A 13,128-nucleotide genomic window follows, 5' to 3' on the forward strand; every position below is an offset into this window, starting at 1 on the left:
TGTTTTAAATTTCTAAAGATATAGTTTATTTATTTAATTCCTTTAATTTAGCTTCAAAATATAATATTTTTTTTCTTTTTATTAGATAAACAATAGTTGCAATAATTACAGCTACAAATACGGTACAACCAACAACTATTCCTGCAATTTTGGCAGTACTGAGTTTAGATGAACTTGAACAAATTGAATTTTGGGAATTTTTGGAAGCTGGTGATGGTTCAATTAAAACTGAAAAATCTGGATCGATAATTACATTGGATTCGAAATAACTAATTTTAATAGCAATTAATGAATTGGATGAATATTCATTATTTTTAGATCCTTCGTTAAATATAATTTGGTTTGATATACTTTTGATATTACTATCATCGAATACACCTCTTTTTATAAATTTACCATATAATGAATGATTTTCAACTTGAATCTTTATGTAGTTTGCATTATCACCTTCTGTTGTATTGCCAAATTGATTTGATGAGCAAATGTTGTCGGTTTTCTTAGATTCTATCGATGCTGACATTACTAATTCTAAGGAATTTAGTTTTGATTCGAAAGGGTGGTTTTCGATTTTGATCTTATATTTAATAGTTGAAGGGTTCATCTTTATAACTTGATTGGCAAATGTAATGTTACTTTCATTCTCGAACCATTCTAAAGTTACCTCGATGTTTGTGGTGGTATTTAATTTCCCAGTGATGTTGGTATGATATTGATATATGTTATCTGTTAAGTTTTTATACACCCATTTCTCTAATTTCTTTTCAAAAATTTGAGTGCCATCTATACCTATTTCTCTTATTGAGACTATTGAAATAATTGATTTATAAATAATATCATTTTTGGAATTGTTTGATGGTATATCAACAACAGTTGTTGGTGAGGTATTATTTATGGTTGGTTGTGGAATAATAATTGTTTTAGATGAGCAGTCATTACCAATCCAAGGGGAATAACAAATACAACCTGTTGTTGAACAATAGCCATTTGTAGGACCGTTACACCTTGGGGCACCTTGGCATTGTTGCTCTGGATTTACTGGTAGTTCTTCGGATTCATCAGGAATATCAACAATTTCTATCTTTGGATAGGGAATAATTTTGAATGGATCAATTTGAACTTTATTGGTTTGGAATTCAAATTTTAAATAAAATGGTGATAAATCAGAAGGTATGTTCGATAAATATAAGGCGCCGTTATAGTTTTTGTTAATAGTAAGTGGGGTAAAAAGAGTTGTTGAATTATCAAATACAATTGTAATCTGGTTAATATTGGAAAACCCTCTACCATATATCCATAAGTTACCTCCATCTACTGTTATTATACCTGAATCAGATATACTGGGATAGTTTGTTGACATTGTTATTAAAGATGATGGTATTTGGAATAAAACATTTAAGTTTGATAGGTCATTTGTATTGAAGCCAGAGAAGTAACCTCCATTATTTATGAGAGAGTAAACTTGTAAAAATAAACCATATGGATATCCAAATCCAATAGGTAATGTACATTTAAAAATAAATTCACTTGAAAATTCAGATATTTCATTAATTGAAGTAATGTAATTGCATTTGTGAACTCTGCCATTAGAGTCTGAAAAATAAATTGATGGAGTTTGACCTTTCTTTAAACCAGATTCATTATCTTTTGCTTTAATTGATAGATGTAAATCTCTTGAGTTGCTACCTACATCCAAAGGGTTTGTTTGGCTTGGACCATTTATTATTTCGAATGAATAAAGCTCCGGAGGTGAGGTATCTTCACTCGATGAGCAAAATGTTGATATCTTGAAAAGAGTTTCCTCTGTACCATAATAGTAAATGAATGGATTTGAAAGCGAGTCAATAAAACTGGTTGTAAAACTTGCATGGGAGAATGTAGAATTGTATCCTTGCTCGTCATAAAGTTTGGCATCGGTTATAATGTAATCTTGAGAAATACATCTTGACAAAATGGTAATGTTTATATTGTAGCTTCCATTAAATATATCACCATATATAGCATCTGATGGAGAAATAGTAAAATTATACAAAGAGCCATCAATAGAGCCTCTTACAGTTATAAACCCACTTTTGAAACCATTATAGTCATCAATGATATCAAACGTCCAACCCACAGTTGTATCCTGAGTTATATCTATTCTTGAAAGTATTGGGAATTGTTTTAAGGATGTAATAATTGGACCATAGGAATCTTCGTCTAAAAAAACAAATAATTAATATAAAAATTATTATATTTTTTTTAAATAAAAAATAAATACTTTTGGAAACAATTGAAAACTGGGCTTCCTCGGGTAAAATCGAGCTTGGCAGCTTAGTTTCCCAATCAAAAAATAGAAAATATGGAATTTTACCACTATGGTAGTTTGCTTTTACAAAAAATTCTACTTGAAACATTTTGATAGTTGAGTTCCAAAATGCTGGCCATAAATCTTTTAAAACAAAATCATTAAAACTAACCGTGTCATATAAAACTAATGAAATCGGTGTCTCTATATCTATATTTGTATAGTTGAAATACAATATATTGCCACTTGTTTTATTTGTAACATCTATTCTTTTATTAAGAATTTTAGCATATGATACTTTGAAATAATCAAATTCTATTTTTAAAAAAAAAAAAGTTAATAATACTTAAAAATTATTTTTTTGATATTATTTTACGTACCATAATTATTAAACTTTGGTTTTTGAAACATTTTAAATTGATTGTAATTGTAAAGTAATCCGGTATTTATTTGAGGAATACTTTCTTCATTTACTCTAATATTCATGGTGTTAAAAAATATATTGTGAGGAATATCAAATGTTCCATTATATAAATTACCAGTAGATAATGTTTCTGTATAAAAATATTCGAAAATATGTCCATAAAAACCCCATTTAGTAATTGGGTAATTATTTGTTGCTGTTATTCTTATAATAAAAAAAAAGCTATGTAAATGTATAAACTCAATATTTTCTATAACCAAATGATCTACAGATGAATAAGAGTTTAATGGGGTTATTTTTTTTAAAAAATAGAAATTATTTGATTGATCTTCACCCTTGAATAATTCTATAATAGAATCTCCTGTATATACTCCTAAAAATAATATTTTTTATTAGATAAAAATAATATATTTTAAAATAAAAATTTTTTTTACCAAAGATAGATTTAAAAAAGGTAGGAGCATAAATAAACTGTTTATTATTCCCATTTCTAAAACCGTATGGAGAATCAAGATAAATTTCCTGATTGTAATAAATATAATTTGAAGTTAAATTATAAGTACTGTTTGAATTGCAACTAATTTCAAAATAACTATTAAAATCATTTAAATCACATTTTTCTAAAAAGGGGATATATGTTTTATCTATTTTAAATAATTAATAGATATATAAATAACTTTAAATATTTTATAGAAAATACTTACAGTTATAATTTATATTTAAATTAATAAAATCGTAGTATTGATTATATTTTTGGGCTGAAATTTTTTTTTGACCAATTTTATTATCAAAAAAACCAATATATTTTGTTTTACCATTTTTTTTAGATATTGGTTTGTAAAAAAAATCCAAAGAAGCTATGTTATTTGTTTGTAAGATATATGTTGGTTTATATTTATTAGTGTTATTAGTATAAAATGTGAAAACTGGTAAATATCTTTTACTATATACATTAACTGTGTTTAGATTGGAGCCAGAAATAACCATATTTGGATATGTAACAATATCACTAACTATATCATAGGCTATGTCATATAAATATTAATATTAAATTTTTTTTTTTTTTTTTTAATATAACTTACTTTTGGTATCTTTATTATTTGATAGAATACTGATGGAAGTTTTTGGAAATGTAATATTTGTTTGGTATATTTCTTTTGGGATATCAATTATATAAAGAAACAGATATTTTCTATTAATTGGTATAATGAATAAGTCTGAATTTGCTTTTGTTAAAAGAGGGTATTTTGCATTATAAAAATCATACACCATTAACTCTCTTCCAGAAGCATCTAAAAAGAAACTCGGTGTTAACTCTCTATAAAGTACATCTGGAGCATTAACATCTATTTATAAATAAATATATTAATATAAATAGAAAATTGTTTCTTTAAATGTTTAACTTACCTATACATTGATGATTTAAAGTATAAGTTGTAAACTCACCAGATATATCATCTGTGATAGTGAGAATAGAAGAACCATTTGAGATATTAGATTTAATATTAACTGCTACAATTTGACTTGTTTCATTATTTTGATTATAACCTATAATATTATTAAAATTTGGTGGGGTGACTCTAAAATTTGAAATTTCCTTACCACTTATAAATAATAAAAAATTAAAATCACAACCTAAAATAATATTATATTGTATATTTTGTTCTTTATTGAGTGTAATTTCTCGAACAACTATTTGGGTTTTAATAACCTCTAAAAATGAAATAATAGTTAATAATAAAATAAATAAATATTTTAATTTCATTGTATGGTTTTTTTTGTAAATAAAAAAAAAAAAAAAATCTTTTTTTAACATTTACAAAATTGACATGAATTCAAAAAATGGTATTTAAAAAAAATAAAAGATTTTTTTTGATTGGGATATTTTTTTTTTTTTATTATTGGGATTTATAGAAATAATTGGGATTTTTGGAAAAAAGATTTTTTTTTATTTTGTTATTTTTGAAAAAAACTTGGTGATTTTGCTGAAATTAATAAATTGTTTTTTTAAAAATAGAAGGTGATTATTTTAAAATGGTTTTGGTATTAAATGATGTGATATACAATTTTAAAATTGTATTTAGAGTTTTTATTAATGGGTTTTTAAATATAAAAATCTAAATATTAACGTGTTTTTTTCTTTTTTATTTATGACGTAGCAATAAAAAAATAAAAGGAAAAAATAATTATTGTAAAAAATGTTTCTAGAAACTGGATTCTTGAAAAAAAAATTTTAAATTTGATTATTAATTATGTAACACAATCTGTTTTGTTAGACTAGGATAACACAAGTGAAAAAAAAGGGTAATATAATAAAGGTAATTAAATGATTGAAATTTAGTAAACAATTGGTTAAATTTAAAATATTTATATTATCACATTCTCTGGTTTTTATTTTTTTAATTGAGTAAAATGAATAATAAAAAAATGGGGATAAAAAATTATAAATAAAAATAAAAAAAGGAATAAATTATAAATATTAATTAAAACAATTTTTTTTTTGTAAAACTCTTTGTTTGTGGTAATTAAATTTTAACAAACAATATTTAGGAATAAAAGAGAATAAAATATTATTTTTCTATTTATTTTTAATAAAAATTTTTATTTATATTTTAGTTTTTTTTTTTTTTTTTATAATTATTTTTTTTTTATTTTTAAAACCAGTTTTAAATTTTATTCTTCAATTTAAAAGAAATCGACCTAATTTAAGTATCAGCAACTTCAGTTGTTAATCCTTCATCAGATGATAAGAAACCAGTTACAAAATCTGTTATGAAGTCTGTAATATCACCAGTATCAGCAACTTCAGTTGTTAATCCTTCATCAGATGATGAGAAACCAGTTCCAATATCTGTTATGAAATCTGTAATATCACCAGTATCTAAAAAGTCAGTAGTTATGCCATTTGATGAATCGTCTGAGCTGCTAAAACCGGTTGTAGTAATTACTTCTGATGATGATGATACTTCTGATGACGAAAAGTCAATACCTCCTGTTCCACCTCCAATACTGTTTGGGCCGGTAGTAACTAAAGATGCAATTGTGGTACCGTGAGCTGAAGCAGTAGTAGCAATAGTGGAAGCAGCAATAGTATTTGGTGAAATACAAGTTGGAACGATTGGACAACATTCTGGGTCTAAGAATAATCTATGTTTGGATACTGGGGTTAAGACACAAACTAATCCATTTTGTTCACAATGCATTTCTTTACAGGTGAGACAGTGTGGTCTCTTAATTCTTTCACATGATGGACCATTTTCATATAACTTGCATTTATAACCTCTTGGACATCTTACTTTAGAACAATCACCAATTGGTGATTTAACGCAAATTGCTTTAACTCTATTTGGATTGTTTCCACAATGGGATGGGTGTAATTGCCAATGGTGTTTGATGTGATGTTTGAACCAACCACCTTCTGGTTTTGGTAAACATCTGTAATTATCTGGGCAGATTAAATCTCTACAAGCATCACAGTCTTCTGGTTTATGTGGGTCACTAACACATTTGGCTCTCTTTCCAATGATTTCGCAATGATGACGTCTTGGGCAATGAACATTTTCACAGCTCTCCACAACTTCAACACAAGAAGCCTTTCCATTTTCAGCTTTGCATTGCCATCCTCTTGGACAGTATTGATTATAACATGGGTCTTTAATAATTGGTTTATGTTCATGCTCGGGTTTTTTATGGTGTGGATTCCAATCACCATGGTGTGGATTTCCATGAGGATTTCCATGATGGTTACCTTCCCATCCTACTTGACCACCACCACCCTTTCCCCATCCATCATTCTCTTTTTCCCATAGTGAACCCCATCCACCATTGTTATTGTTACTTTCATAAGCTATTTACCAACAAAATAAAATTATTAATAATCTTAATAACAAAAAATTATTTTTTATAAAAAAAATTAAATAAAAACTTACCACTAACAGATGCAATTATATAAAGAGAATAAATAAAAAGAATTAATGATTTTACTATTCTCATTTTTTATTTTTTAATTTTTACTATTACTATTACTATTATCTATTACAATTATTATTATTTTATTAAAAGTTTAAATATTTTATTATTGTCACACTTCTATTGAACATTAATGTTTAATTTTGGTACTGGTATATTTTATTTAAACAAAAAGTAATACTACAAGATTTTAAAATAAATACTAATGTTTTGTATTGGTATAAATAGAACAACAATATTATTTAAAGTGTATAAACTCTATTATTGAAATTGTATCTATTATTAAAAAGATTGAATAAAGAAAATTAAAATTAAAAAAAAAATTGAAAAATAAAAAAAATAAAAATAATAATAATAAATAAATAATTTTATTTAATTAATATGCATAATATTAATTTAAAAAATTATAACAGAAAATATTTGTATAATAAAATAATTTTTATCAAAAAAATTGTAGAATACAAATAATAAACTCACCCACACATTTGAATATAAATATATACATTTTCCCACTCTACTATAATAACAAACACTCATTCACACCCACACTATAATTAACTATTTTCAACTATTCATACGAACCCACACATACACACACTCATTATATTTTTACTTTCTATCATTTTTCAAAATAAAATGAAAAATAATAACACACACTTTTTTTTCATTCATACAAACACACTCACACTCACCCATTTTGATTCACATTTCAATAAAAATTTCATATTCATTGTTTAATAAATTTTTTTTATTTATTTTTTTCAATAAATTGTATAAAAAAAAAAAATGAAAAAAATAATTAAAAAAAGGGGTTGAGATTATTATTACTTTAATAATATATACACTATTTATATATAAACCAATGAAATAAAATGAAAATTTATGGTGGTTATTAATAATTTGTAAAAACATCAAATTAAAAATAACTATATACAAAAAAATAAAATAAAATAAAATAAAAAAATTATTAAAAATAAAAAGAATTACTATATCATTATTTTTAACGTATATAATATCTTAATTATACTATAATTTCTATTGGATATTTAATAATTAATAAAAATACTGTTTTTTTTTTTAAAAAAATTTACATATTCTTAAAATTATTCAAAATATCCACAACCACACAATCCCAAAATTCTTTATAAAATTTAATAACTGTGATATTTTTTTTAAAATTAATTTTATTTAACTACTAATCACAACTATGATTACCATTGTTATGCGAGTCGATATTAGATAACACATAATTTATCCCTTATTATTTTAGTGTTGATTTTTTTTTATTATAAATAATTGTTTTTTTATTTTTTTTTATTTTATTTATTATAAAATTAATAAATTATTTTAAAATGCTGGATGTGAAAATTGATGAGAGTATTTTTTATAATTTTCTTCTTGTTGAACAAATTGATTACAGATTAATGATAAATGACGTTCATCTTCACGTAAACGTTCTTTAGTTGTTTGAACCTCAAATATTTCTTCAAGCATTGTATCAGTAAGTTTTGTAATATTATCTTGGATATTTAATTTGAGATCCATTTGCATTGGAATTAAAAAGTAGTTGTAACATTTCAACATTATATTCTTTGAGATTCTGTTACGAATATCTTGGAAAAGTTTTGATGCCAATTCAGTGACGATGGTATGAGTTTCTTTTGAGCTCAATGCGTGACTGCTTGTACTTGCAACTGAACCTGTGGTATTGGTGGTAGTGGCACTTGATTTAGTACTGAAACCGCTATTATTTAATGAAGTTGATGGTGATTCTGTGAATTTTTTCAAGTCCTTATTTGATTGGAGATCCCAATAAATAAGACGAGTGGTATAAAATTCATCCATACATTTGTTCTTACAGTCGGCAGCAATTTGGTCTACATATTTAAAGTACATTTCTTTAACGTAATAGATGAAATATGGATGATCCTCAACATTTACAATGGTACTTTCGTGGGATGGACGTACTGGAGCACTGTAATCACTGGCACCATTCATTGACTGAATACCATAGCCTGATAAATTTGAGGAACTTGGTGATGAATTATCTTGGAAAAGACTTGCACTATTACCATGACGACGGAATGATGACTTCTTTTTATTTTCAATCATACGATCTACAATATCGACTAAACGACGGAGAATATAAGTTGATCTCTTAAAGAGTTGGTCTACTAATGGTAAAAGTGCCTCTTTAATTTTCTTTTGAGCAAGATCGCTAGCTGCCCATGCTAAAACCGATACATTTGATGGACGATTAGAACCGATAGCACATGCAATTTCGCTACCGGAAAGCTCATCCAATTCAATAACCTCGGTAATACATTTGAACTCGGATAAAAGTCTTTCAAATTGTTGGCCACCATAGAGTTTGTTATCTGAAAATGGTACACTTGCTGATTTCTCATCATTTAAAATGATTTGTCTACCGTTATGATCGTACCAATCACCAGTTTCATCTTGTGATTTCTCTTCTTCTAAAGTTTGACCATTGAGTGATGGATTACCCTCCAAAGTACGAGTTACTAACTTTTCAATGCACTGAATAAATTCAATGGAGACATAGGAGTTTGCAATTTGACGAAGAGTAATAGCGTTGGTTTTATCTAATTGTTGTCTGATTTGACTTAATTGATCCTCGGAGGTAGTACGGAATGAGTTGAGTCTTTTGAGGACCTCTGGGACATTATCTAAATATTTTCTCCAGCTTAATTCATTGATAAAGTGTTTGAAGGCTGTAAGACCAACATTTCTTTCGAATTTCTTATCGAATTGAAGTTGTTCTAAAATATCAAGATCTTTTTGTTGAAGTTTTTCGCAGAACTCTTGAAGCTCTTCTTTGTTTTTACATTTTGAACTTTGTTCTGGAACTGGAAGTGTGGTGAAGAATGTTGGTGCTGAGAAATTGGATGAACCAAGGAAACGATTAGCTTCTCTACCATTTGAAAATGGATCGGTTGTAAGGAGATTGTTGAATTTGTTAAAAACAAAAATTGAACGGTCTAATTTATAATCTAATTTCTTTGCTAATTCTAACATTTCGGATTCGGATTTGGTAGCATTGTCAACAAAAATTAAGGTTCTATTGGTTGGCTTGGTATAGGTTAAAATCATTTCTCCCATTTCTTGACCTAATGAGAGTTTTGCAATTTTACTTGCTAACAAGTTTGCACTTGATGATGATGATGATAATGAAATTGGTGTTGGTGTACTGGAAGTGACTGTTGCTGATGATTGTGGTTGAATTGCAACATTTGGTGGTTCGATTAATAACATATTCAAGTAATATTTATATTCAATTGTAATTTCAATTGGAGTATTTGTTTTTGAATTTCTCTTTGAAATTTCTTCTGCAACATTTGTAATTTCAACTAATTTGTCGACTTCAAATCCATCTAATGAACGATCTCTTTTGAATGTAACTGTTGGTTTGTCATATCTTGGGTTATTATTTAATGAAATATGTAGTGGTCTTAAAATATTACAAACTTGACCTAAAGAAAATCCAATAAATGATTCAATTAATGTACTTTTATTTTCTTTTCCAATAAATACAAATTCTGGAATCTCGATAAATGCATTTAAGCTAATTAATAAAATAATAAAGTTAGTAATTTTTTTTTTTTATTTCGTTGTGTTATACCTACTCTCTTGCTAAAATCATAATCTTATTATAAGCTTTATACATATCCTCATATTTTTGATTATCAAAATTTAATGGGAATGGAATGGCTGTAGATTTACTAAATTTAAATTAAAATTAAAATTAAAATTATTTTTTTTTTTTTTTTTTCGCCAAATATATATTAGTAGACTTACACAACTGATTGTCTATCCATTGTAGTATTATTATCTGCCTGATTTCTATTGCTACTGATTATGTTTAATTTATTATAATAATTATAGTTTTACAAAAAAAAAAATTTTATGTATTAAAATAAAATCTAAAAAAAAATAAAAAAAATTTGGTTAATAAAAATCTTTATATGATGGAAAAATTATTATTTAAAAAAGATGTGATATTATTTAATATTTAAAAAAATTAATTTTAAAAAAAAACAAAAAAAAGATAAATAGCCAATTATGATTGAAAATAAAAATAAATAATTTAAAAAAATTTTAAAAAAAATCAAACACTTATTGGTTACATTTTTTATATGTATAATAATAAATATGTATACAATATAATAACAATATGAATAAAAATTATATAAAATATTTATTTATTTATAATACTACACCCGATGCTATCAATCATTTATAGTATCAAAGAGAAAAAATATTTTAATTATGACCATAGAATTGTTTATTTGATTTTTTCTTTTTTTTTTATTATTATAAAAATTATTATAAAATGATTTATAAAAAAATATCATAGTTTTGCCAATAAAAAAAAAAAAAAAAAAAAAAAAAAAGAAATATACATATAATAAAAACATATTATTATTATTTCTATTTTATTATTATTATTATTTACTATTTTATTTGTTGGTTACTTATAGGATTTTATTTAAACCACCTTTTTTATATATATTTGTGGTGTTGGTAGAATATTATTTTTAGAAATGGGCAGTGGATAGTGTGGTTATTTTTAGGGGATATTACATTGTCCATGATGATTTTTTTTTTTTTTTTTGAACGTGTTGAATTTATTAGTGTCATCACAAGTAGGTTAGAAATCTTTAATATTTCATAACCCAAGATTTAAAAATTCTTTTAATTTTCATTATAATCATTTTATTGATCTTTTTTAAGCTTATCGTTATTATTATTATAATTATTAATATTATTATTATTATTATCAATTATTTTATTTTTAGGGTCAATAAAAATCATATATATAATGATTTAGTGATTATATTTTTATTGTTTTATTTTATTTTTTTCCTGTGCATTTATTTAGTATTGATAATGATTATAAAAACAAGAGAAAATTTAAAATTTGATATCAATTCTAAAAACATGATTATTAATAATATATATAGTTTTATTATTTGTTTTTTGCTTTATTATAGTTTAAAATTATTATAATAATTTTAAATACTACTATTATTATAATAGTTAACCTCCCAACTAATGAGTATTTTTTTTTACAATACAATTATTTCCAAATACATAAAGAATCTATAGATTTTATATTATTTTTAAAAATAGATGTTTTTTAAAAAATATTTGTTTTTTAAAAGACAAACAAAAAAAAAGAACCAAAAAAAAAAAAAAAGATTTAAATCGAATGAACGTGACAATAACAAAATATTAATATTAACACATTGTGTAATAGTAGTTTTTAGAAAATAAAAAAACCATATTATGTGTAGCATGGGTTGGTGGTGTGTTTTTAAAGGTGAGAAATAAAAAAAAAAAAAAGTGTTTTTTATAACATTAATCTTATTTATAAGATTTTTATGATGTTTGTTTTGATTATTTCTGATTATTTCTGATTATTTCTGATTATAATAGAAATTTGGCTGACATGATTTATCACTACCACACAATATTGTTTTTATTATTTTAAATAAATAGTTTTATTAACAACAACAATACAACAATAAAACAATAGTGAACAAATTTATAAATTTACACAATAGTGTATTTTAATACCCTATTATTATCATTATCATTATCATTATCATTTTAACTATTATTTAAAATTTTTATTATTTCTTTAAAAGGTCTTACTTTTTTAGTATGTGGGTTTAAATATATTTACAAATAAATAAATAAATAAATAAATAAATAAATAAATTAGAAACTAATGTAATTTAATGAAAAAATAAAATTTTATAACAAAATAAAAAAAAAAAAAATAGAAAAAAAATCTATTTTTTTTTTTCATTCAATAAAATTTAAAAAACATTTGTTTTTTTGGCGCACACCATTCCACATTTACTTTTTTTTTTTTAAGAGAAAGAGACCATTGAATAATTATTTTTTACAATAAAATCACACATCAAAAAATATATGAAAAAAAAATTTTAAAATTGTATTTATTAGTGTTGATGATAAATTTTATTGTGAGCGATCAAAGTTTATATGTTGGCTTAATAAAAAAGTTAAATAATAATTATTGTAGTAAAATTATTATTATTATGATGATTGATAGTTTTAATTATTATTTTGGATATATAATTGAAAATATTGTTGCCATTATCTTTTTTTTTTTTAATTTTAAAATTTTAATATCCACATCAACTAACATTTTTTTTTTTTTTTTATTATAAACACAGATTTTTCACACACCCCCACTTTTTTTTTTTTATTTATTTATGAAGTTCACCCACTTTTTCCACATATACACAACATTTTTTTTTAAACTCTAATAAAATTTATATGTACACTTTTATATATCATTTTAATAATACTTTTTTAAAAATTTTTTAAAATTTTTTTTTTTTATGAGCTTGGTGATAAGAAAGAGGGGTGGTGTGGTTGAGTGGAGTAGTGTGTGTTT

General features: G+C 24.1%; 3 protein-coding genes across 3 annotated transcripts; all 3 read right to left on the reverse strand.

The window, feature by feature from the left end:
• Positions 1-25: 25 nt before the first annotated feature.
• DICPUDRAFT_26632 (uncharacterized protein) lies at positions 26-2,552 on the reverse strand (the record flags this gene model as incomplete). The annotated part of the gene is made up of 2 exons (XM_003283882.1): positions 26-2,196; positions 2,258-2,552. Coding segments are annotated over 2 exons (2,466 nt in total), but the record flags the coding sequence as incomplete, so codon positions are not given.
• Positions 2,553-5,256: 2,704 nt separating this feature from the next.
• Positions 5,257-7,023, reverse strand: DICPUDRAFT_91210 (uncharacterized protein). Its single transcript, XM_003283883.1, has 2 exons — positions 6,638-7,023; positions 5,257-6,555 (listed from the first exon to the last, which is right to left on the reverse strand). The coding sequence occupies exons 1-2, from the start codon at positions 6,699-6,701 to the stop codon at positions 5,414-5,416; spliced, it is 1,206 nt and encodes a 401-aa protein (XP_003283931.1). The 5' UTR covers positions 6,702-7,023; the 3' UTR covers positions 5,257-5,413.
• An 828-nt stretch (positions 7,024-7,851) lies between these two features.
• DICPUDRAFT_93566 (uncharacterized protein) lies at positions 7,852-12,426 on the reverse strand. Its single transcript, XM_003283884.1, has 4 exons — positions 12,357-12,426; positions 10,497-10,621; positions 10,325-10,420; positions 7,852-10,263 (listed from the first exon to the last, which is right to left on the reverse strand). Exons 2-4 carry the CDS (start codon positions 10,514-10,516, stop codon positions 8,025-8,027), a joined length of 2,355 nt encoding a protein of 784 aa, XP_003283932.1. The 5' UTR covers positions 10,517-10,621; positions 12,357-12,426; the 3' UTR covers positions 7,852-8,024.
• Positions 12,427-13,128: the final 702 nt, after the last annotated feature.

This window comes from Dictyostelium purpureum (genome assembly GCF_000190715.1).
Source record: "Dictyostelium purpureum unplaced genomic scaffold DICPUscaffold_15, whole genome shotgun sequence".
Taxonomy (NCBI): Eukaryota; Evosea; class Eumycetozoa; order Dictyosteliales; family Dictyosteliaceae; genus Dictyostelium; species Dictyostelium purpureum.

What these genes read in the sequence shown, in the direction of transcription:
- DICPUDRAFT_91210 (XM_003283883.1), bottom strand. Translation starts at nt 6,701, where the DNA reads ATGAGAATAGTAAAATCATTAATTCTTTTTATTTATTCTCTTTATATA. An exon ending in TATAATTGCATCTGTTAGTG is followed by an intron (nt 6,556 to 6,637) that starts GTAAGTTTTTAT and finishes GTTGGTAAATAG; the next exon opens with CTTATGAAAGTAACAATAAC.
- DICPUDRAFT_93566 (XM_003283884.1), bottom strand. Translation starts at nt 10,516, where the DNA reads ATGGATAGACAATCAGTTGT. An exon ending in ATGGATAGACAATCAGTTGT is followed by an intron (nt 10,421 to 10,496) that starts GTAAGTCTACTA and finishes ATTTAAATTTAG; the next exon opens with TAAATCTACAGCCATTCCAT. An exon ending in ATTATGATTTTAGCAAGAGA is followed by an intron (nt 10,264 to 10,324) that starts GTAGGTATAACA and finishes TTTATTAATTAG; the next exon opens with CTTAAATGCATTTATCGAGA.